This window comes from Elephantulus edwardii, unplaced genomic scaffold (assembly GCF_000299155.1).
Source record: "Elephantulus edwardii isolate Elephantulus edwardi_28Jun2011 unplaced genomic scaffold, EleEdw1.0 scaffold00002, whole genome shotgun sequence".
In the NCBI taxonomy this organism is placed as follows: Eukaryota; Metazoa; Chordata; class Mammalia; order Macroscelidea; family Macroscelididae; genus Elephantulus; species Elephantulus edwardii.
In genome coordinates, this window is record NW_006399752.1 from 32,027,130 (window position 1) to 32,049,098 (window position 21,969).

Consider the following 21,969-nt stretch of genomic DNA (forward strand, 5'->3'; position numbering starts at 1 on the left):
GATAAAAGAAAAAGAGAAGGAATTTCGAAAAAAGTAAACAACTTTAAAAGTCATTTAAGTGTTGGCTTCTTCACAAGAAATTACACATGCTTAGCTTAAATTTCAAAAAAGCAGCTCCCCCCCCGCCGCCCCCCCCCAAAAATGTATAATTTAAGAAGATAGGTTTCCCTTCTACATCGTAAATCACCTCAGGGTACCACTGGGTTGAAAGGAAAGAATGGAGAAGGGATGGACACCCAACAGAATCGCTTAAAGGAATTTCAACAGAAAGAAGTACCTGCCCATGCCAAAAAAAAAAAAAATAATAATAATAATAAAAATACAAAACCCAATAAATACAGAAATTATTGCACAGTTAAAAGGCTCCACAATGTTTACTGCCTCGATTCACCAGAGGACTCTGCAGACACAGGCTGCGTCGGAGTGCCAGCGCCCCTGGGCCCCGGGCGCACGGGGTGGGGGGGGGCGGCGCGCACGCGCTCGAGTCAGCCAGCATTCGCTCGTTGGCAACAGGTGCACCGTCCGCGTCGGGGCGGCGGCGGCGGGGCCTTAGCTGCGCTCGGCCTGCTCGATTTTGACGTCGTTAGTCAGCAAGTGCTCCCCGTGCCACTTTTTCATGTGTTTCTCCAGGGTGCTGTAGACGCTGAAGGGCATCTGGCAGATGTCGCAGCGGTACACCTCCTTGCCGATCTGCCCGTGCGTCTTCATGTGGCGCGTGAGCTTGCTGCTCTGCGCGCACGCGTAGTTGCACAGCTCGCACTTGTAAGGCCGCTCGCCGGTGTGGCTCCGCCGGTGCACCGTCAGGTTGCTGCAGTTCTTGAACACCTTGCCGCAGTACTCGCACGTGTCGCTGCGCCGGCCCTCCTTGGAGCTGGGCCGCCCGGGCCCCGGGCCGCCCAGGTGCGGCGTGCTGCCCCCGCTGGCCGTGCCGCTGCGCCCCGACAGCCCGCCGTCCAGCAGGTCCCCCGGCGGCGTGGAGAAGCGCAGGCTGCCGTTCTCGGACGAGTGCTCGGACGAAGTGGCGAAGGGCGACTGGCGCGCGTCCGTGAAGCCCAGGAAGGGGTCCTTCATGAAGTGGCGCGACGCGGCGTAGCCCACGAGCCACTGCGAGTACACGTTCTCCGAGGGGATGAGCGCGGCGGGCGGCAGCTCCAGGTCCTTCTCCACCTTGATGCGCTTGGCCGCGCTGGGCAGCCCGGGGCTGGGCAGGGGCGCGGGCTTGCGCGGGAAGAGGCCGGGGAAGGGCTCGGCGCCCGGGAAGGCCCCGCGCCCGTTGACGGCGCCCGGCGCGCCCGCGTCCCCGCAGCCGCCCGCGTCCTCATCGTCGCCGGGGTCGCCGGCCGCGCGCTTCAGGAAGGCGCTGCGCTTCTGCTTGTCGGCCAGCAGCTCGTACTGCGGCGGCAGCGCGCCCAGGCCCACGTTCTCCATGACCTTGCCCAGCACCAGCGCCTTCTCGTCGGCCAGCTTGGCGCCGCCCGCGCCCACGCCGCCCACGGCCACGCCGCCCACGGCCACGCCGCCCCCGTTCTCGCGGCTGCGGCTCAGCTCCGAGTCCATGCTGAAGCTCGACTCGGGCCGGCTCTCGTTCTCCAGCAGCAGCTCCTCCTCCTCTTCCTCCTCCTCCTCCTCGTCGTCCTCGGCCTCGTGGCCCAGCGACGGGTCGCTCTCGTGGCGGAAGTCGCCGTCGGCCGCCTTGAGGCCCTCGGCGGCCAGCTCGCTGGTGCCGGGCTCCGGGGAGCTGGCGGCCGAGAGCCCGTCGTCGGAGCGGCCGGCCAGCGAGCCGGCCTTGTGCATGTGCGTCTTCATGTGGCGCTTGAGCTTGCTGGCCTGCGAGCACGCGTGGTCGCACAGCTGGCACTTGTAGGGCTTCTCGCCCGTGTGGCTGCGCCGGTGCACGATCAGGTTGCTCTGGAACTTGAAGGTCTTGCCGCAGAACTCGCACGACTTACTCTTGGCGGGGGGCTGCGGCGGCGGGGTGCCGCCGGGGGGCATGGGCGGCAGCGGCGGCGTGCTCAGGAAGGGGGACTTGGGGCCGGGCTGGAAGGGGTTCAGGAGGCGGTGCATAGGGTTCCCGCGCCCCGGGGACACGGGCGGCGGTGTGGCGCTGTTGCCCGCCAGCTCGCGCAGGCGCCGCGAGAAGTCCATGGCGGGCGAGTCGATGGCCATGGGGTTGAGGCGCATGACTCGGTCAAAGGCACTGGGGTGCTGGGCGACGAGCCCCATCTCCTCGGCGCTGAGCCGGTGCGGGTCCAGGTGGTGGCGCGGCGGCGGGCTGAAGAGCGGCGGGGTGCCGGGCAGGCGGCCCTCGAAGCCGGGGTGCTCGCGCAGCAGGGGCCCGGTCATGCGCAGCAGGCTGAAGGGGTTGCTGTCACCCAGGAAATTCATGAGCGGCGACTGCGCCACAGCGTCGGGCCCGAGCGGCGGCGGGATGGTGAGGCGCGGTGTGAGCGAGCTGCTGGCCGGCCCGGGCTCCAGGTAGATGCGGAAGCCGTGCGTGTTCTGCGCGTGCTGCAGCAGGAACCAGGCGCTGGTGAAAGGCTGCTTGCATGTTGTGCAAATGTAGCTGGAAGGCTCGTCCTTACCTGGGGAGACAGGGCAGAGACGGGGTGAGAACAGGGCGCCACCGGAGCGCACAGCCAGAACACGCGTCCCTCCGACCACGGGGACCTTGGGGCCCCACAGGGTTCGCGAGGCCGCAAGCTGGCCTCCCCCAGGAGCGTGCTTATAGATGGAACCTGGCGATTCCAACAGAGTGCTTTTTTTTTTTTTTTAATTTAGGTTGTTTTTTTTTCATTTCAATGAACATCTACAGAGAATTTGGGATTCCATTCATTCATTGTTGCACCTTTCTCCCCGCACAAACCCCTCCCCCCCTTTTGCTCCTCAGAGTGTTTTTAACCAGGCACCGGCAGGCTCGGGGCCACGGAGTGTGGGACGCGTGCCATCCCTCCGGCCCCTCTCCACCGGGCTGGGGTGTGACGTAGTCCACACTCTGTGGTCAGCGGCCCACACTAGCCTCATCGAGCGATTTCCACTCTATGGGCCTGGTTCATTCTCCTAAGGAAAAGGTGCCCTGTCCTGGTCATCTCAGGTTAAGCGAGATTGTTGGTGGCAGGGCCCCCCTCCATAACCCCAAACCCGCCTCTGTGCCATCAATACTGACTCAGGATGACCAACTTTGCAGGACAGAGTAGAATGGCCCCCAGCATTTGCAAGACTGGCATCTTCCTGGAGGACAGCTGCTTCATCTGCTTCTTACAGGTGGATTTAAACTGCCGACCTTTGGGGCTGTAGCCAAGCGCTTGGTCAGGTCTACCCACAGAGGGCTGTCCCAGGGAGTCAGAACCACCAAACCCCATCGCCATGGAGTGGATTCCGACTGGAACCACCTGCAGGACAGCTAAGAGCTGCCCCCAGGGCTGCCAAGGGTGTGAATCCTTCTAGACTGCCACATCATCATCCTTCCACGGACCTCTGATGGACTCCAACCACTGACCTTTGCTTACCCGCTGCACCACCAGGGTAGCAGGTAGCTGGTAGCAGGTACTTTTATTAATGTTGAACCCCTCCCAGGCAGCACCCCAGAGCAGGGCTTCTCAAGCTGGCACAGCTCACTGTTGGGGTGCAGGGGGTGCTGACCTGAGCATTACAAGATAGGCTTTACTAGGTGTTATTAACAGCCTCCACCCCTAAATAAAAACCCATCTCCAAGCCCATTGCTGGCAAGTCCGTGTGCACTGGTGGCGGCCACGTCTTTCAGGTGCTCCACAGGACTTCTAGTTGCTGCGATGGCCACTCCCTTCTCTCTCTGCATCACTGGGTGAACTCAGACCACTGACCTTTCGGTGATCAATTAGGCACAAACTGTGCCACTGAGGGACCTACAAACATCGAATGCCCCAAAACCAAAAACCCATTGTCGTCAAGTGTGTTCAACTCCTGGTGAGCCCACAGGACAAGGAGGATGTCTCCTGGAGCAGAAGCACCTCGGCTTGAGAACCACTCATTTCAACAATACTTGGCTGGAAGAAAGGCACCCTCATGGGCAGTGGGGTAAGCACTGGGCAGCTAACTTCACAGGTCAGTGGTTCCAACCCACCAGCCTCTCGGGAGAAAGGTGAGGCAGGCATTCCGACAAGGATTTGACGGCTCGGAAGCCCCATCGCAGTCCAGCTGTCCTGCAGGGTCGCTGTGAGTGGGGGCCAGCCAGACAGCCTTGCAGCTGGTTTTGCTTTTTAATTCAAACAAGTTTGACAGTAACAAAACATCCAACTGTCTGGCAATTCCCTCCCCCTTTCTTTAAGAGAAATGGTCATATAAAATGTGATTTTAGCTACAGAGTACCTAGCATTTCCAAAAGCAGAGCCAACTCAAGATACTGTAAAAGGTAACCATGCAGAAAATGGAACACTGGTGTTCTGAAAACACCCACTGTGTCCTCCCACACACCCCTCCCCAGGACGTAAAATTTCCCCTCCATCAGACCCCAGGGGCTAGATGGACTCCTCCAAATGACTATGCTGAAATGTCCTCCAAAACACTAGGTAAAAATAACCCCTAGTCAGATGGGTAGATGGAGAGGCTGTGTGTTGGAAGCAGGTCCTGATGGCATCTCCAGGTCACAGCCCCTGGCCACCACTGGGCCGTATCCGATGGCAGCTAGTATCCGATGGCAGCTAGACGTCTGCTCCCCTCGCTGTGCAGAGCGAGCTGCCGTCCTGGTCTGGAGCAGGCACGCCCGTCTCCGACTGTCACATGGCAGTCAGGGGAGGGAAAGGTGTCCACCAGAAAGTGTGGACACCATCTCCATCCTACAAAATCTCTGTTTTCTCCAATGTTACTGCCCCTGGATGATTCAAACACCATGAACAGTAGCCACAAACTGCCTAGTGAAGCTGCCTGGCAAACAGATAACCACACATCTGCTGGCTTCTTGTTGAATATCGTCGATTCCGAACCAGCCCATAGCTAACCCTCCAGAGGCAGTAAATCACACAGGAGGAGACTGCCCAGCCTTCTCCCAAAAAGAAGCTCTTGGATTTGATCTTTGTACCTTGGCATTGGCAGCGCAATTCCTTACCAGTAAGCCACCAGAGCTCCCTCCTTGTTGTTATGTGCCATTGAACTGCCTATGACTCATAGTGACCCTACGTACAACAGCTCTGAAGCCTGCCCTGTCCTGAATCAGTCTTACTGACTCTGATATACCTATCCCTATTGTCCCAGTTGCTGTTATCACTCCATCTCATCTGGGGTCTTCCTCTCCTGCACTCCCTCCCTCCACCCTTCTGAGCACGATGTCCTTCTCCAAGGACTGGTCCTTCCTGGCCGTGCACCCAAAATAAGTGAGATGGAGCTTCAAATTCCTAGCTTCCAAGGAGAAATTTGATCTCACCCTCTCCAAGACAGACCTATTTGTTTTCTTGTCAGTCCATGGTCTGTTCAAGACTCCTTCAGATCACAATTCAAAGGCATGATTCTTCCTCTGTCATCCTTAGTCATTGTCCAGCTCTCTGATGCATAGCAAGCAACTGTGAAGACCATGGCTTGCATCAGGCGCACCTTGGTCTCTAGATTAACATCGTTGCTTTTCAGTATTCTGGAAAGGTCCCTGACAGCAGATTTACCTAGTACGAGTCATCTTTTGATTTCCTGACTCCTGGTGCCAAGAGTGTTGACTGTGGAGCTGAGCAAACTGTGACTGTCTGCTAACACAAAGGTGCACGGTTCAGATTCACCAGCTGCTCTGTGAGAGAGAGATGGGCAGTGTCCTCCCATATGATCTATTGGCTCTGGGTTGATTCTGAATTAACGGCACACAACAACCACAACCATCGGTGAGAGGAAGTGCGGAGGGGAGGGTGGGGGCTGGGAACAACAGACACTCCACCACAGCCCCCGCCCTCGCAGCCTCCTCAGCTTCCAAGCCCACCCGGTGCCCATGAGCAGGTTCTGAACCACCGCGGTCCCACAGGGCAGAGGGGAGCTGCCCCACCGGGTCAGTGCACTGCGCTCCGTGAGGAAGCACCAGCTCTCCCATCATCTCCCTCAGAGAGGTGGAAGGTGACCTTTCCGTTAGCAGCCAACACTTCATCAGCTGCACTACCAGGGCTCCCCCCAGCGCCTCGGTCTTCCAGAATCCACGTCTGGAGGGCTTCTGTTTCCCACTGAGGAACTCTGAGTGCAATTTCACAGGGTCTCGCTGTCAGCAGTGATGAAGGCTACAAAAACTTCTATGTGGAAACCCTTTCACCTCCAGTCTGCTCAGAGACCCGAGTTCTCAGGTCTCTTCAAGGCTTTAAATCTTGAGGGCGAGGTCCTTTCCCCCGTTAGAAAATGCTGGCAACTTCTGAAGGGCTGACCTCTTGCAGAGACTTTAAAACGTCACAAGATGTTTGACGCTTCTGGAGAGTCTAAGTCACAGAGCCACCAGTGAAATTCAGGACAGACTCTTGCACGTGTAGTGTCCCATGGGGATTACCTCATGATTGCTCCTGTTTTATGTGCCTGGTGGTGAAGAGGCAGAAATAAAAAATGAATTTGGAAGCTGAGCTTTATCTCTCATTTAAACACCTCAAGGAGAATTTCTGAGGCATTTTCTTTCTCCAGGGTATCTGTATCGTTTTCCACTCCCATAATGTCGGGGAAAATTCAGTTCCCTTTATTCTGAAGAGAAGCCTCCCCACCTGGAAACAGTGGGGTGGCCTTCCCTCAGCCCCATGCACCTGGCTGTGGGAACTGCACCATCACCCCCGCTTCCACGCACGACCTCTTCTCAGCTAACATAAAAGCTGTCGAGGAGACACCTGGGGTGTCCCATCTCTGGCCCTGAGCGTATGAGGTCAAGTATTTGGGGACCTACACATTTTACTTCAGCTTCTTACCAGAGCTGGCCAGAAGCTATATATATCCCAAGAGCATTTTTTTAAAAAAAAAAAAAAGGCAGAACAAGCAATAAATAAGAAGAAAATGAATTTAAAAAGTCCCTTTCTCGCATAGAAGCTGATCACACAAGTGAAGGCCCATCCTACAAGGTCCCAGAGCTTCAACTTAAAGCGGGTCTCTGCCCCTTCACCCCACTCCAGCCTCTGATTAACGGCTTGATGGCACGCGGCCGCTCTGGTTTCTTTACATTGACGTTCAGTGAGGCCACCCTCCCTCTGCTCCCCTCAATCTCTTTTCTCATCAGCTGCTTTTTCTTGGGGATCTCCAAAGCACTTCCTGTCTCTCATTCTGTCACACACTTTTCTAGAAAGTTCTGTGGCCTGTGAGGAAGGTGCCTGAAAGAAGAGAAGTAAGGGAAGGGCAGGGAGATACCGCAAGAGCTGAAGTGGTCGGTTATAATTCTTAAAAAATTATAAAAAGACTAAAGATGGTCGGTTTCAGGAGGCGTGTGGCTGCATGTCCTGAAGAACTCAGGTATTTCCACTTGTGAAAAAACAAGAGGCAGTGCTAAAACCACGTGGGAGGAAGGGCTCTGGCCACCCCTAGTTCCCTGACCCTGGGGGCTCAGGGTCACTGGGGTGACTGCCAGCATGTGCTTTTTTGACCTGTGCCCCCAAACTGCTCTGGTCCCAAGTCCTCATCTCAGCACCCAGCGAGGTTCCCTCCAGGCGACTGTCTTCCCCAGATCTGATGGCTTCCGATTTCTGTCACATCTCCCAGCCCTCAAAGGCCCTCCCCAGACAAGTCTCCTGCCACCTCCTCTCCCTTCTCTTTTTTTAATAAAATGTTCATTTCCATATTATCACTTCGTGGTTATCTCTTGCCTGGAAGTCGCCCTGAGCACTGAGCCCCTCACTTTGGAGAACTGAAGGATGCCAGAGGCTTTGAACATCCTTCTGCTCTTAAACTTGCTCAGTATTTCAAACAGGAGGCGAGTCCTCACAACTGGCTCTTTTCTGAAGCCCCAGAAGACCCCCGGCTGGCCACACTCCTTCCTGGGTAGCAAGGTCCCCATCTTCGACGGCCCTTCGTGGGACTGGGGCCTTTCAAACACGTCTGGGGCCCGGGGTTCCTGAGGGCCTGATGACCAGGCGTCTGTGTTATCAGGAAGCAGCTTCCTCACAGCATCAACACCAGCCTAGAGACCCACAAATGTCAGTTGCATTTCACCCGCTGGAGCAGCCGGGAACTGTGAACGGGTCCACATCTCTCCTGTCGGGCTCCTCCCCCTGGACGCTTTCACAGGCCACTGACCAAACCCCATACCAGTCTCCTCACTCCCCGGCCGCAAAGCTAGTCCTGTGAAGTCTCTCTCAATGGGCCTGTCTCACAAACTCTCTGGTATGCAGAGACCACACCACCATGGGTTCAAATCCCTGCCTGACACCTCCAACAGCGTGAAACCCATGGAGTCAGTCACGTCAGCGGAGCAGAACTGAGAAACTAAATCACTGGGTGCAACCCACCAGTCAGGATGTGGGAACGGCCCAGCTGTGTCCAGGGCACCCTCCCCCCAGGGGCTTGAGACTGAGTCCCAGGGACTCCTGGCAGCCCTGCCCCTCTGTGGATTTAAGGGTCCCCTTGTCCAAGGAGGAGGTGGTCTTCTGGCCACCCATGTGCTCGTCCAGGATCCAGGCCTGCTAGCACAGCCATCCAAGCCCAGCCGTCGCCACTGTTCCAGGATGATCAGCTGACGCCCAGCATCGCCACAGACGTCTGAATCTACCCTGCGGGGCCGCAGAATAAAGACCTGAAACTGGGTCTCTGTAGAGATCACAGCTGGTTGGACCCCCACTGTGCTGTCCTGCTGTGTGACACCGAGTCACCCTCAGCCGGAACGGACTGAAGACGGCAGTCCTCCTCTGGGGTTCTTTTAAGTAGTAAGGAGCAATGATGTTGGTCTGAAGACTTAAATGTGCCTGCTACAGGCCACGGCCTTTTCAGTCCCAAGTTACATGTCTGAAAGCCATCCCTGGAAGGATGACAGAAGAAGACTTGATGTCTCTGAGCTATAGTGTTGGAGAAGAGCACTGAACATCCCCTGATCTGTCAAAAGGACAGATTTCTCTTAGAGAAAGGACAGCCAGGGTGTTCCGTAAAGACAACGGTGATAAAGCTTTGCCTCACATACTCGAGGCATACATATCGTTATGAGAGGCCACTCACTGCAAAGGGACATCATGCTTGGAAAAGTGGGGTCAGCGAAAGAGAAGACCCCAACGAGGTGGGCTAACACAGTGACGGCAGTCAGCGTGTCAGACATTGTGAGGAGGGCACAGGGCAGGGCAGGGTTCAGATCTGCTGTCCACAGGGTCGCCACGAGTCAGCAGCACTTAACAACAACAACAACAACATCTCTGGGCCATTTATTAGTCTAAAGAATCTCCCCTTTTCACGATCTCAGGAAGGAATCATCAGCTGACTGCCAGAGGGCTTTTTATGGACTCTCTGGGCTGCCACAAATAGTTAAATGCTTGGCAACTAACTGAAAGGTTGAAAGTTTGAATCCTTCCAGAGCTTCCTTGGAAGAAAGACCGGCGATCCATTTCTAGAAGGTGACAGCCGGCAAGAAAACCGGGGAGCACAGTCGTGCTCTAACACCCAGGAGGCCGGAGTCGGGGTCCGCTCCAGTCTGGTCTTGTGTCACTACCTTAGAAGGACAGCCGGGCAGTTCCTAGAGGTGGGAGTGTGCAGGCTTCATCTCACAGCCCGCGGGCATCTTATCGGGGGTGACCAGCCCCTGGAGGAGGCGGTCATGCTTGCTAAGGGAAAGGGTCAGTGAGAAGAGGTGGGTCTCAAGATGGTCAGGCGCAGCGCAGCCGCGGCTGTGAGGATGAGGCAGGGTCGGGAGGTGTTTGGTTATGTGGTCAGAGCTGTTAGGAGCTGGAACAGACATGAAGAGGGAGCTCTGTGCTGCCAACCCAAGGCATGTGGTTCGAATCCACCAGCTGCTCTGCAGGAGAAAGGTGGGAAGTTTAACACCTTTAAACACCTGCTAGAGGGTCAGCTCTGAGTAGGTCCTGCCTTGATGGAAGGCAAGGAATAGCATAAATTCTGCACTGAATCTATTCCAGAGCATGGTTGGCTGCTGAATCTGGAAACATCCTCACTTGTTCTAGATGCTTCTATCAAGCCTCCTCATTCTCTGGCACAGAGAGTGACCACGGTTAACCTTTATGAAATCCCAGCACATGCCAGGCCCTGGCCCAGCACAGACATGACCTCACGTCCCAGCCACTCCACAGGCAGGAAGTGCCAGGGTGGCCATTTCACAGGTGAAGAGATCGAGGCTGGCAGGCGGTCAGAGCCCTGCCCAAGGCCAGGCACTCGGCCACACGGGGAGTCCACCTGCCAGGCAGTGTGTGGAGAACACCCCGAGTCAAGAGACACACACAGAGACCAGGGACCCTGGAGCAGAGGGGCGCGCAGGGGGCCGGGCCCAGCGTGCAGGTCCCAGGACGGTGGGACTGGCTCTCACACAGAGAGGTGTTGGTTTTGGCCAGAGTGGCAACAACACGGTGAAATCATGCTGATTAGATCATGCAGAAGAATAGGTACTGTTGTTAGGAAGAGAAAGGTCTTTGAAAGCCTGTGGTCCCCAGGGGGTGGCTGTCGGTGGTGGGGAGAGTGGGAGCTGAGTACTAATGAAACAATAATAATAATATTAATATTAATAATAATAATAGGCCTTACCACCTGAGGTGCTGAACCGGTGCAGTGCCCCTGGCTGGTCGTGGCCTCCCTGCCCCAGCTTCAGCCTACGTGGCTAATCCAACCCAGTGTTCTTATCCCAACCTGAGTTCCAGACTTTTCTTACCAACTGGACCAACTGACCAAACAGGTCCACTATCACCCAGGAACGGAGCCTGCTGACATTGTTGTTGCTGTTCCATGGATAGTCAATCATACGGGAGGAAGTTGCCCGTCCTCCCACAGAGCAGCGGATGGATTTGAACCGCATGCCTTCAAGTTAACAGTGCAACTCCCTACCACTAAGCCAACAGTGATTGTGACAGACCAGGCTGCTAATGAGAAGGTCAGTAGTTCGAGTCAACCAGCCACTTCTTGGCAGAAAGATGGACAGTTTCCTCCCATAAAGCTTTTGGCCTCAGAGACCCAGTGGAGGATTGGAATCATCCGGACAGTAGAGGTTTGATCTGAATTTCTCCCCTAGACACTCAGCTGGTATCTGGGCATGAAGCCCACGTTCTGAGGGAGAGCAAAGCCCACCCACTCAACTTCCCCCTGCCGTTGGGTCAGTTCTGACTCCTACCCAGCCGGCAGGACAGGGCAGCACTGCCCCACACGGCTTCCAGGAGCAGATCACCTTCGCTTTCTCTCGTGGAGCACCTGCTGGGTTCAAACCACAGACCTCTTGGATCACAGCCCAGCACTTTAGGCCCTGTGCTGCTGGGGCTCCTTTCTTGGCGGATTAGGCTGTGAGAATTGTGGGTGTTACGGGGAGAAGGCTGGGGCAGAACAGAGAAGACGGTGTGGCTTGCCTGAATCTGAGGCCTAGAGGCCGGCATGCTGTCTTCCTGTATGATCTCTCATAGCCGCACGAGAACTCTACATGGTGACTGCTCGCAGAAGGAGGCTCAGGAAACGTGGGGTGCTTCTGGAGGCCACACGCAGACCTGGACTGCGCATTCACAAGGTTTCTCTGTGGTCGGCTCCAGGCTTCCTGGCCCAGGGACCACGCAGGCCTCACCCCAGCTCAGTCACTAACTCTGCCTGGACATTAAGGCTGTTAGGGGTCAAGTAGTGAAGTGTCCACAGACTAGGGTGTCACCTTGTGTCACCATGGACCTGGTCCAGTCTGTGCCACCACAGCTGTGGCCACATACAGGACTTGGTGACCTGTATCTCCTCACATTCAGGGAAGGTGGTCCTTCCAGGGCTGCCTGGTTAGATGACAAGAGACACATCAAATGTCCCACAGTGGACACACACACACACAAAGAGGCCACCTGCCTTCCCGGGGCTGGGCCTGGCTGAGGCCTGGAGCACCCAGGACAAGGACACCTGCCTAGTGGTGTGGACACATGCTCCCGGCAACAGGCTGGGCTTGGCACCTAAAGAGTGGACTCTCTTCACCCTGGCCTATCCCCTACTCCTCCTGTGGGGTTTTGGGGACACTCTAATCATGGGCACCCCAGGATCCAGACTCAGGACTACCACACCATCTACATTGGCCAGGGAGCAGCAATAGAGCTCCCCAAATCACAGAGGGGGCCAGGTCCCACTTCTCAGATGAACCCCCAAAACTCGGTCTGGGGGAGCTGGTCACTCACTGCCCTTATGCACAGAGACGCTGGCCACTCACCATTCCTGTTCCTGCATGTGCCCTGCCTGGGGCACCCGCTCTGCCTGGACATCTGGGCACCTGCGTTTCCTCCTCCTCTGCTGTAACACATCTCTGTGGGGTCAGCCCGGGATTGAGTCCACTTGACTCTCACGGGCCGTCTCCTTCCATAAGGACCCTCCCCTGGCAGCCCGTGGAGGGTGACCACGGGTCAGAACTGACCCAACAGAAGTGGGTCTCGACCCACAGCCATGTCCACACCTCCCAGCTCCTCAGGGGGCCTCAGCCAGGCCATGGTATTTTTTATCATCTCAAATGTCTGTTAATGTGGGACAGTGAATAAGGAAGACGGAAGATTTGATGTCTTTGCTCTGTTTTGGTGTTGGACCAACAAGGGCGTGTTGGGAGAAGTCCATCCAGAATGCTGCTTTGCTGCTTAGAAGTAGATGAGAGTGTCCTGGCGTGAAAGGCGCCCTAAGACGTCACTGACAACAAGAGCTCTCATTTTGTCTCAAATGCTCTGGAGACGTGTCCATCCATAACTTCCATTCGTCCATCCATCTGCACCATCCACAATCCAGCCCGTCCGTCTTCCATCCACCATCTGTCCACCATCCAACCCTACAATTCACTCAGCCATCTACCATCTACCCCTACCACCCAGCCTCCAGCCGTCCACTATCCACCATCCATCAGTGCCCCGCCACCCATCGTCCACCTTCTGTCCACCATCTATCTCCTACAAATCACCATCCATCCACCATGTATCCCTACCATCCTCTCTCCATACCTCCCACCTCTCTATCCATTTACCCAGTCCCTGTTATTCATAACCACCTCTCGTGCACACTCATTTCCTTTCTAGGTACCCATCCTTCTCCGACCACCCACCCACTCATCCATCCATCCATCCATCCATCCATCCATCCATCTATCCATCCATCCATCCATCCATTCATCCGTCCCCACTATCTGTCCTCCAACTCCCTCATCTATCCATCTATCCATGCCCCAGTAGCCATTCTCCAACTCCCCACCATCAAATCCTATCATCTACCCATCTAGTTATCCATCCCCCTCTACTCCTCACCTACACTCATCCCATCCATCAACCCATGACCTCACCACCATCCATCCACCCTCCATAACCATGCACCATCACCTGTCATCCATTACCTACCTACCCTCACTATCCATATATCCACCCTCGGCCATCCATATACTGATCCCTTTGTCTCCCATCATCCATCCACCCATCCATCCGTCCATCCATCCACTCCTCCTTCCTCCCACTCACCCATTTTCCACATCCTAGGTGCTAGCACCATCCGTGATCCACACATACAGTGACCTTGGCAGGACAGCAAAGTGCATGGAGGTGACACTCAAGCCAAGCAGAGAAGTGGGTCCACCTGGATCATGGGAAAGTCTACACAGAAGTGAGCACTGAGCAGACTTGGCACAGGGCAGCCCGGGTAACAGGGTGCTGGTGGTCCAGACTGTGGCAGGGTGCAGCGGGCATGGAAGAGGGGTAGTGCTAATGGACAGCCAGGTACAGAGGACATGCCACCCTCACCATTTATCCCAGGGCAGGACAGTGAATGCTGAGAGTCCTTCTTGCCATGCCAGGAACAACATGGCCTTCTCAGTCCAGATGCCACACCACAGCTGCACCCAGTCAGGGTGAGGGACAGGGCCCCTCCCATCCAAATGCAAGAGATCCAGTCCTCAGGGAAGATCTGTCCCCGCAGAGGGCATGCCCACCCCATGAGGGATCCAGCCACGGGGCAAAAGTCAAGGAGGGTGTGACCCACGTGGGACCCAGAGAACAGGGTGCTGACAAGCTCAGAGAATGAGGGCAGACTTCTTGGAGGTGAGGGCCAGGAGTGGAGTGTGGGAGCCAGAGCCAGACGTGGCTGCTGTGAAGAGAGAGAGAGGGTGTGCCTGGCAGAGGAAATGGGCACAGAGGCGGGTCTCCAGGCTCCTAGAGGGAGGAACTGGATGTGGTGCGGAGGGGGCTCTGCAAACACTGACAGCACCAGAGTGGGATCTACAGGCCCACCTGGAGGGGGTGCGGGTCCAGTTCCAGACCAACACCAGAGAGCGAGTCACCCCAGCCTGCCGGTCCCCAGTGCAGGTGACGGTTATGTCTGCCATGTACTGGGTTCCTCAGTGATTTCAAAGAAAAACTCCGGAGTGAAAATTACGATGCAAAATAATTTCTCATTCTACTCTGCATACACACCTTGTTCTTTTTTCTATTTTTCCCTATCTTCTCCTCAACTTACAGCTGAAACACTGAATGTTCAAATCCACCAGCTGCTTCTCAGGAGAAAGACCAGTCTTCTCCGATGCAATTTACAGCCTCTGAAAACCCCCTGGAGAAGGGCCAGCAAAGAGTTGGTTGGATCTAATTCGGAAGCAAAGAGCTGAGTTGGTATACACACATTTTGTTCTATAACAACAATTTCAACACCCACCCTGAAACCGCACTTGTCCCCCTTCCTCCCTGTGATTCTGACTTCCACTAATCCTTCTCTATAGTCTATGATAAGTGCAACAGCAGGGTGAGCATGTGTGGAATGGTGTGAAAGTGACTGAGGTGCTACACAGGAACAAGGGGCAAGCACACACTTTGGGGAGGCTTGTTCAGCACAGAGCTGCTGCTTCCTTCAATGGATGAGACGTGGGGTGTCTATGGAGACTGTGAAGTGAATCTCAGGAAGACAGGCGTATCCACAGATCAGACTCCATCACTGTCAATCCCATCACAGTGAAGCCTTTCAAATGAAGAGAAAGAAAAGGCATTTTCAAGCCCACACTCCTGGCTTCATCACGTCAAAGGTGCAGAGAGAAGAACAGAACGTCAACACAACAGAAAGTGTCTGGGCCCTCAGAGAACTAAGATTCCTACCAGACTCACTTTCCCCAAACTGTGAAAGCAGAAAGCACAAAGCCAGGGAGAGGGGACTGCAGAGCAGAGTTAAAACCTAACCTCTGAAGCTTCTCAGCCTCAAGCTGGCTTCTCATCACACTCTCAAGAAGGAGCAGAGCTGCCCCAGTTGATCACCTGTCTGACACCATCAGCCTTGCAAAGCCGCCTTCAGGAACAGGGCGCTCCAGGGTCTCAGAAGGACAGGGAAGAAGTCAAAATGCACCTGGGCTGCAGATATTATGGGAGTGGCTTTCCCCAAACAGTCCCCATGGCCTCTGCTTGGTCCTGAGGTCAGCTGTGTGATACCAGGCTTGGACACAGCGGACAGAATGGGCACACGGGAAACTGTTAGGGAGACGGAGGGTCAGAGCGGGGCACAGAGTAAACGTGTAACCTCTCCTCAAGGCTGTCCTCTCAGTTCCCCTAAGCCAGCCACATAAAACACAGGGTGCACGGCACCAGATGAGAGCTCACACCAGACACCCCAGAAATCTGTCTGTGGCAGATGTCCCTGCAAAAGATCGACTTCTGAAGGGTTTGGAGCTGATGAAGCTTAGTTTGGTGGCTCTGTGTCCCCCACCCTGCTGTCCCATCAAATATGCTAATGCCTGAAGGAATTCTAGAACTGGACTCTGGGGACAGACACATAGCAGGGAAGGTGAAGGAAGGCACTCGGCAAACCCTTCTGATCGTTTAATAGAAAGAAAGGGACTCAGAAAATAAAAGACCAAGGCAGCTCATGGCGTGTGCATGGGGCTGTGTGCACACACACGTCAGCATGTGCATATGCTGTGTGTGTAGGTGTTGAGTGTACGTGCACAGGTACGTGAGTTGTGAATTTTACATGCGAGTGTGTCCAGGTGCCTGGGTACAAGCTATGCACATGAGAACGTGTGTGTGTTAATGTGTGAGGTGTGGCTTGTGCATTGACGTGTACGTGCATGTCAATGTGAGTTGTGTGTGAGTACACGTATGTGCATAGGTGTTGTGTGTATGTATGAATGTATGCGTGTACACCACTACGTGAATACCTAGGCATACCTCATATTGATGTGAGTCCATGCATGTGTCCATACGTCTGTGTGTGCATGTGTGTTAGTATGTGACTCATATGAGTGTATGTATGTGTCTAGATGTGTGCGTGTTTGTAGGGATGTTGGTCGTGCATGTTACACGTTACTCTGTGTGTGTGTATACAAGCATGTTACTCATGTTTCCATGCATGCCATCACACGCCGACATGTGCACAGCTTACATTCTTGGTATATATGTGCGCTGTGTGTATACGTGATGGGAACGCGCGTGCGCGCTTGCCACCACACGCACACACAGACCCCACACACGCACTCCACGTGCGCCCTCTCCCAGGCACTGTCAGGAGAGAAGTCCCCTCCCACCAAAATTCACAACTCCCTTCGCCACACGACCTCCACCCTGCCTCTCCTAAATCCACAGAAGTCCCCCCCGCTCCACCCGAGAAGTGTAGCCAGGCGTAAATCTGGCGGCACTGGAAGGCACGCTCAGCGCCGAGGAGGTAACTGGCATTGTGGAGAGCCGGCCGCGGGCTGGAGGTTAGCGAATGCTGAGGGGACTCCTTACGCACGCGCTGCAAACGAGAAGTAATAGATGTATATCGTCTGCGTGGTGTTGCTGCCAAAGTGCCCCAGTCCGCGGGGATTGATAAAACACAAGAAAACAGCAGACACACACTTGTAAATTTGTCTCATTTGTCTCTGAAGTTAAAGGTTATTCCCTTGTTCTGAATTTGTAATAAAAACATGCTAGCCCTGGGTTTGTGGAGAATGTTTGAATATTTAAATTGTGTATAATGATAGGCAATTATAGGGTGAACACTGGACCCTGGTAGGGGGAGCAGTGGCTGGATCACCCAGCGCCTCCCCAGTGAGGCCTCATTTATCTTTAATGCCACGTGCAGGCACTGTCCTCCAAAGGGGGCTGGGCCCGTGCCCCCCGTGGCCATGGGTGGCCTGTCTAGGCCTCCCCTTGCCTTCCTCTCTGTCCTTTGCATTCTTTAGCTTTACCCTCCTCCTCTTTGTTTTGTTTTTCTCATTCCCCCCCCCCTTCAATGGGGGCACCACATCTCTCCAACCAAGGGCTGGGCTCCAAGGCGCACAGCGTATCATTTAAGGCAGAGAAGAGGGGGGTGCAGGGAGGGCCTGTGGAGGTCAGCGCGGACTTCCTCTGTCCCCCCAGGCTCCCGGAGGTGAGCTGTGCGCCCTGGGGAGCAGGCATGCGCGCGCCTGGAGCCGAGGTGCTGGACGCGCCCGCCCGCCCGCCCGCCGGTCTGCTCAGGTTAACCAACTGCAGTGTTAGAATAACTCCAGCCAGCTTGTCACCGGGCACAAAAGTCATCAGCGAGTGAATGTTCTTTTCTGCACCACAATTAAGACGAATCAATACGACGTGCCACAAATGGTATTTTACTCTCAATAAGAACTCGAGCTGAGTTTATTCAGAATATTTTAGCGCTTCCCCGGGGGATTTTGGGCCGACGCAGATGGCAAATAAAGTACTCAGCCTTAGGCTACAGCACATTATGGTAATTCTAATGTCAGATGTACTTTAATATACAGCTCTATTTAATCACCCCATTATTTCACATTTCCATATGAAAAACCTGCGGCACTTGTGCGCGCTTTGCCTCTGCGCCGGTGCCAGCTTCCTCCGCGCGCAGCCTGCAGCCGGGAGATGGTCAGCCTCGCCAGCACACTCGGCGCCCGAGTTCCGGCCGGCTGTGCGGCCCAGTGCCCAGGGGCGGGGGTAGGGGGGAAGCTCAGGAAGAGGGGACCCAGAGACGCTGCAAGGACTGGGGATGCGGGGCTGGTGAAGAGAGGAAAGCCAGCGCCACTACCCAACACAGGCGCATGTCACACGTACATGCAGACACACACGTACTCCCAAGCACACGTGCAAACACACACACGTGCACTTGCAAGCATGCACCCGTACACTTAGACATCACACTCAAAACATGCATGCAGACACGCACACAGGCACACATCCACTTAGACACACGTGTGTACCCACAAACATGCACACGAGTGCATATGCGGATGGACACATATGCAGGCACACGTACCTCCGCACATGCATACACACATGCCGACATGTGTGTACACAATAAATGCATAAACATGAGAACAGGCATGCACTCCCACCTACACTTTCAATGCACACATATACACATGTGTGCACGGAATACATGTGCTTCACACGCAGCCACACATGCATGCACACACACAACACAAATATGCAACATGCAATGTGTGCACGGCATACACAGGCAAAGATGGGCACACCTACACACGTGCATGTATAAATTATGCACGCACATGTCCACACGCATGAATGGCCACAGAGGGGCACGATGCAATGCATGCATGTGCACGCACACAGAGGCACACGTGGGAGAGAATAGCCAGTGCCCAGGAGCCATCATGCACATGACCGCACGGTGCAGGTGTACGCTGGTCCCGTCTCGGCACACCCACAACGTGCACTGTGGCTGGGGTGACCCTGTGGCAAGGTCCCAGGTGACCCTGGGCTGGCTACAGTGCAGCTCCTGCTGGTGACCACACGAGCTATGCCAGCTGGTTCTCACAGCACCACCCACCCACCCTTCTCCAGCAGGGTGTCGGCTGTGTGATGCCAGGGCAGGTGGGGGGTGGGGTGGGGGTGGCGGAGGCTGTGCTGTGACAAAAGCTGGTGGTGTGGGCGGGGTGATGAGGAAGAGCGGGGGAGTGTGGCCAGGACTGTACGCTGAGCCAGCAGGCCTCAGGGGAACGGAAGCTGAGGTGTCCAGGCCCAGGGGAGGCGGAGCCCAGCGAGTTCCAAATGGCCCTGCCATCCTGAGGCCAACTCAGTGACCAGCTGCTTGAACACTGGCTCCTGGGTGAGAGAAACTGCTCTCACTGTCACGTGCACACTTGACCATGAGCTCTCCCCGGAAGCCTAGCCAGCACTCTGGGCCCCCCACCCTTCTTGTGGTTGTTATGTGCCATCAAGTCGCCTGCCACTCATAGCAGTTGACTCCTAGTGGTCCCCATCCTAGAGGTCTCTCCTGGGAGCTGGGGTACCACTTGCTAGTTGGGTGGGCCAGTTAGGAGCCGGTACCTAAAGCCACAGGACAGAGTGTGGCTCTAATAAATCACGCTCACAAGGTGCTGACCCCTGAGTCAGCTCTGTGCAGTTTGGGATGTTGGGTAAAACATCTTGGAGGAGGATGGGCAGGGGGCCAGCATGGCAGACGATGGTGTCAGACTCGCCAACACAACCAACAAGCGTGTCCACTCGGCAGTGACACCATCACCCTGCAAACTTGGGTGGCGGTCTCTGGCGAGCTCAGTGTGGACAGTGCAGAGGAATGGTCAGGTCACTAGGAGGGAGCATGGTCTGAGCCCACCCAGCCAGCCATCCAACTCCTGAGGGATGGACAGCTCAGCCCACATCAGCCCACAGGGTCACCTCCAGCCGGGGCACACTGCGGCTAGACATGGCTGGCAGCAGTGGGGGGGGCTACACTCAATGTTCAAGGCCTTTGATTTCACCCAGTTGATACTGGTTTTCATGATAACGCAGGAGCAGATCCTAATATTGTGTGTTTTTCCCTGTTCCCCATGGTTCCCAGTTTGGAAACACAGTCTATACCCATGGTCCTCGCCAGACCTTCCGTCCCGTCCAGAGGTGTGACTGCTAACTCATAGGTTGGCAGTTCTAATCCACTAGCCACTTGATGGGAGAAAGATGTGAAAGCTCCTCCCATAAAGATCACAGCACTGGAATTAAAAAAGGGGTACAGTCAGAGGGGACCTCTAGCTGGGGGAGTTGGGCAGTGCTCCCGGCAGCTTGGGAATAACAAGCTGGGATGCTTGAGAACAAAGATCCTCTGCTTTCAAGTGTCAACAGGGGTAAGAGTTTGAAAGCCTAGGCCAGAACCTCTGTTCAAACCCTGCCTTCTACTGACTCCTGTAAGAGATGGAGGGAGATCTTGGGGGGCTGGGGTAGAGAAGAGGGGGAGAAGGGGAGAGGAAAGGAGAGGAGGGCAGTAAAGGACCCTGGAGAATCCCAGGAGACTCCATCCTTGAGGGAGTCAGGTGGATTCCTGAGAAGCTCACAGCACCAAAGCTGGACTTGTAAAAGGGTCAGCACCCCACGGGGTGGAGGGACATCCCAAACGGCGGGGAGAGTGGGGTCCCTCTGAACCTGTCGACACCCTATCCCTCTAGGGCTGACGTGGCCGCCAGGGCAGGGACAGCAAGGCTGTCCTAGATTCAGCAACTGCAAACCCCAATACACTTCCTGGAGTGAAAGAGATAAAAACACAGTGTCTGCCTTTTGCACGCTGCAGACACCGCTAGGCCACGGGGGGCGGGGGGGCCTTCAACTCCAGGACAAAGACAACAGCCAGGACTCGGAGGCCTCGTGCAAAGCCTCGCGAAGGCTCGCTCTCGGGGCCTTGGCGAGTGTGATGCCGCCGCATGTCCTCGGAAGGCTGGGGCTGGAGGGACCCTCGAAGTCCCTCAACACAGTCAACCGGCCCTCAGCATTCCCCGCAGAAGTGCACGGCCGCTGGACGGGCTTCTGCGCCTGGCGCCTGTTCACAGCACGGCCTTGGCCGGCGTCCACGGCCCAGCCAGCCTGGCTCTCACACGGCAGCACTTTCATCCGACACGCCCGACCACGCTTCCCTAATACCAGGCCGGAACTGCGAAGTCCTGAGCTCAGCTCACTAGCCAGGCGCAGGGCTGGGGTGCTCCACTGCAGGGGTGCTCCACTGCAAGGCTTCATGCTGACACTGGGACTGTCACATCAGAACGAGGGCAGGACATTCACATCCACCTCTCCCCTGACACAGACACACACGTGGACGCCCAGCCCAGCCACCTTCTTCCACCCTGGCCGGTCCCAGGTGCAGTCAGGCCGGTGGTGGTGAGGGTCATGGCTACTTTTGGACCCACAGGGGGTGGTTGTTGATGCCGAGTCCCTGGAAGGAAGGAGCTGAGCTCAGCCAGTCTCTTTCCTGTACGTGTAGCGTGTCAAGTTGCTCACCATAAGGCCAGCAGTTCTAACCCACCGTGTAGAAGACCAGCCATCTCCTCGCATAAAGATTCACACCCTCAGAAACCCTAGGGAGAGTGACGGGGTCGGAAGCAACCTGACTCCAGTGGGGTTGAGGGTACTTTTGTTTAGTGCTATGGAGCTGCGCTGCCAACTCAAAGGTGTGTGGTTCAGATCCACCCGCTGCTCCGTGGGAGAAAGGTGAGCCGTCTCCTCTCATGCACTTTACAGGCTTTGGAAGCCTGTGCAGCCAGGAGTCGGCTCCAGCGTGACCGTATACAGCAACATCAAACGTGAACGCTGAGACAGCACAGGCCCCACAAACGTCACGGGTGTGGTAGCCTCTTCCATCCTCCCCGTCTGCCCAGACATCTACTGGTAGACTCATATTGATTACAGCTGATAAACCCGCACTGCCATTGAATCTGAACTGACTCATAGCTGACGCCTCAGCAGGTTTTCAGAGGTTGTAAATCTCACAGGAGGAGAGCACCCATCTATCTCTCTGCTAAAGCTGGAGGATTCCAACCACTAGCCTTTGGGTTGGCTGTGCAACTCCTGACTCATATTCGGCCTCAATCTCTTGATCCATCATCCAGGCATCATTCCTGAATTGAGAACAGGGAGGAGACCCAAAGGTAAAGGTAAAGGTCTCACTGGGCTGGTTCAAAGGAGAAGAAGGACTGAGAATGAATGAATGAATGAA

General features: G+C 55.4%; 1 protein-coding gene across 4 annotated transcripts in view; it reads right to left on the reverse strand.

Moving 5' to 3' along the window:
- Positions 1-549: 549 nt before the first annotated feature.
- The window catches only part of BCL11B (B-cell CLL/lymphoma 11B (zinc finger protein)), a 98,046-nt gene continuing 76,626 nt past the window's right edge, over positions 550-21,969 (reverse strand). For all 4 annotated transcript variants that reach the window (XM_006879063.1, XM_006879061.1, XM_006879062.1 and 1 more), the window contains one exon: positions 550-2,582. In XM_006879063.1, coding sequence (XP_006879125.1) covers positions 550-2,582 — 2,033 coding nt within the window. The remainder of the gene's footprint in view (positions 2,583-21,969) is intronic.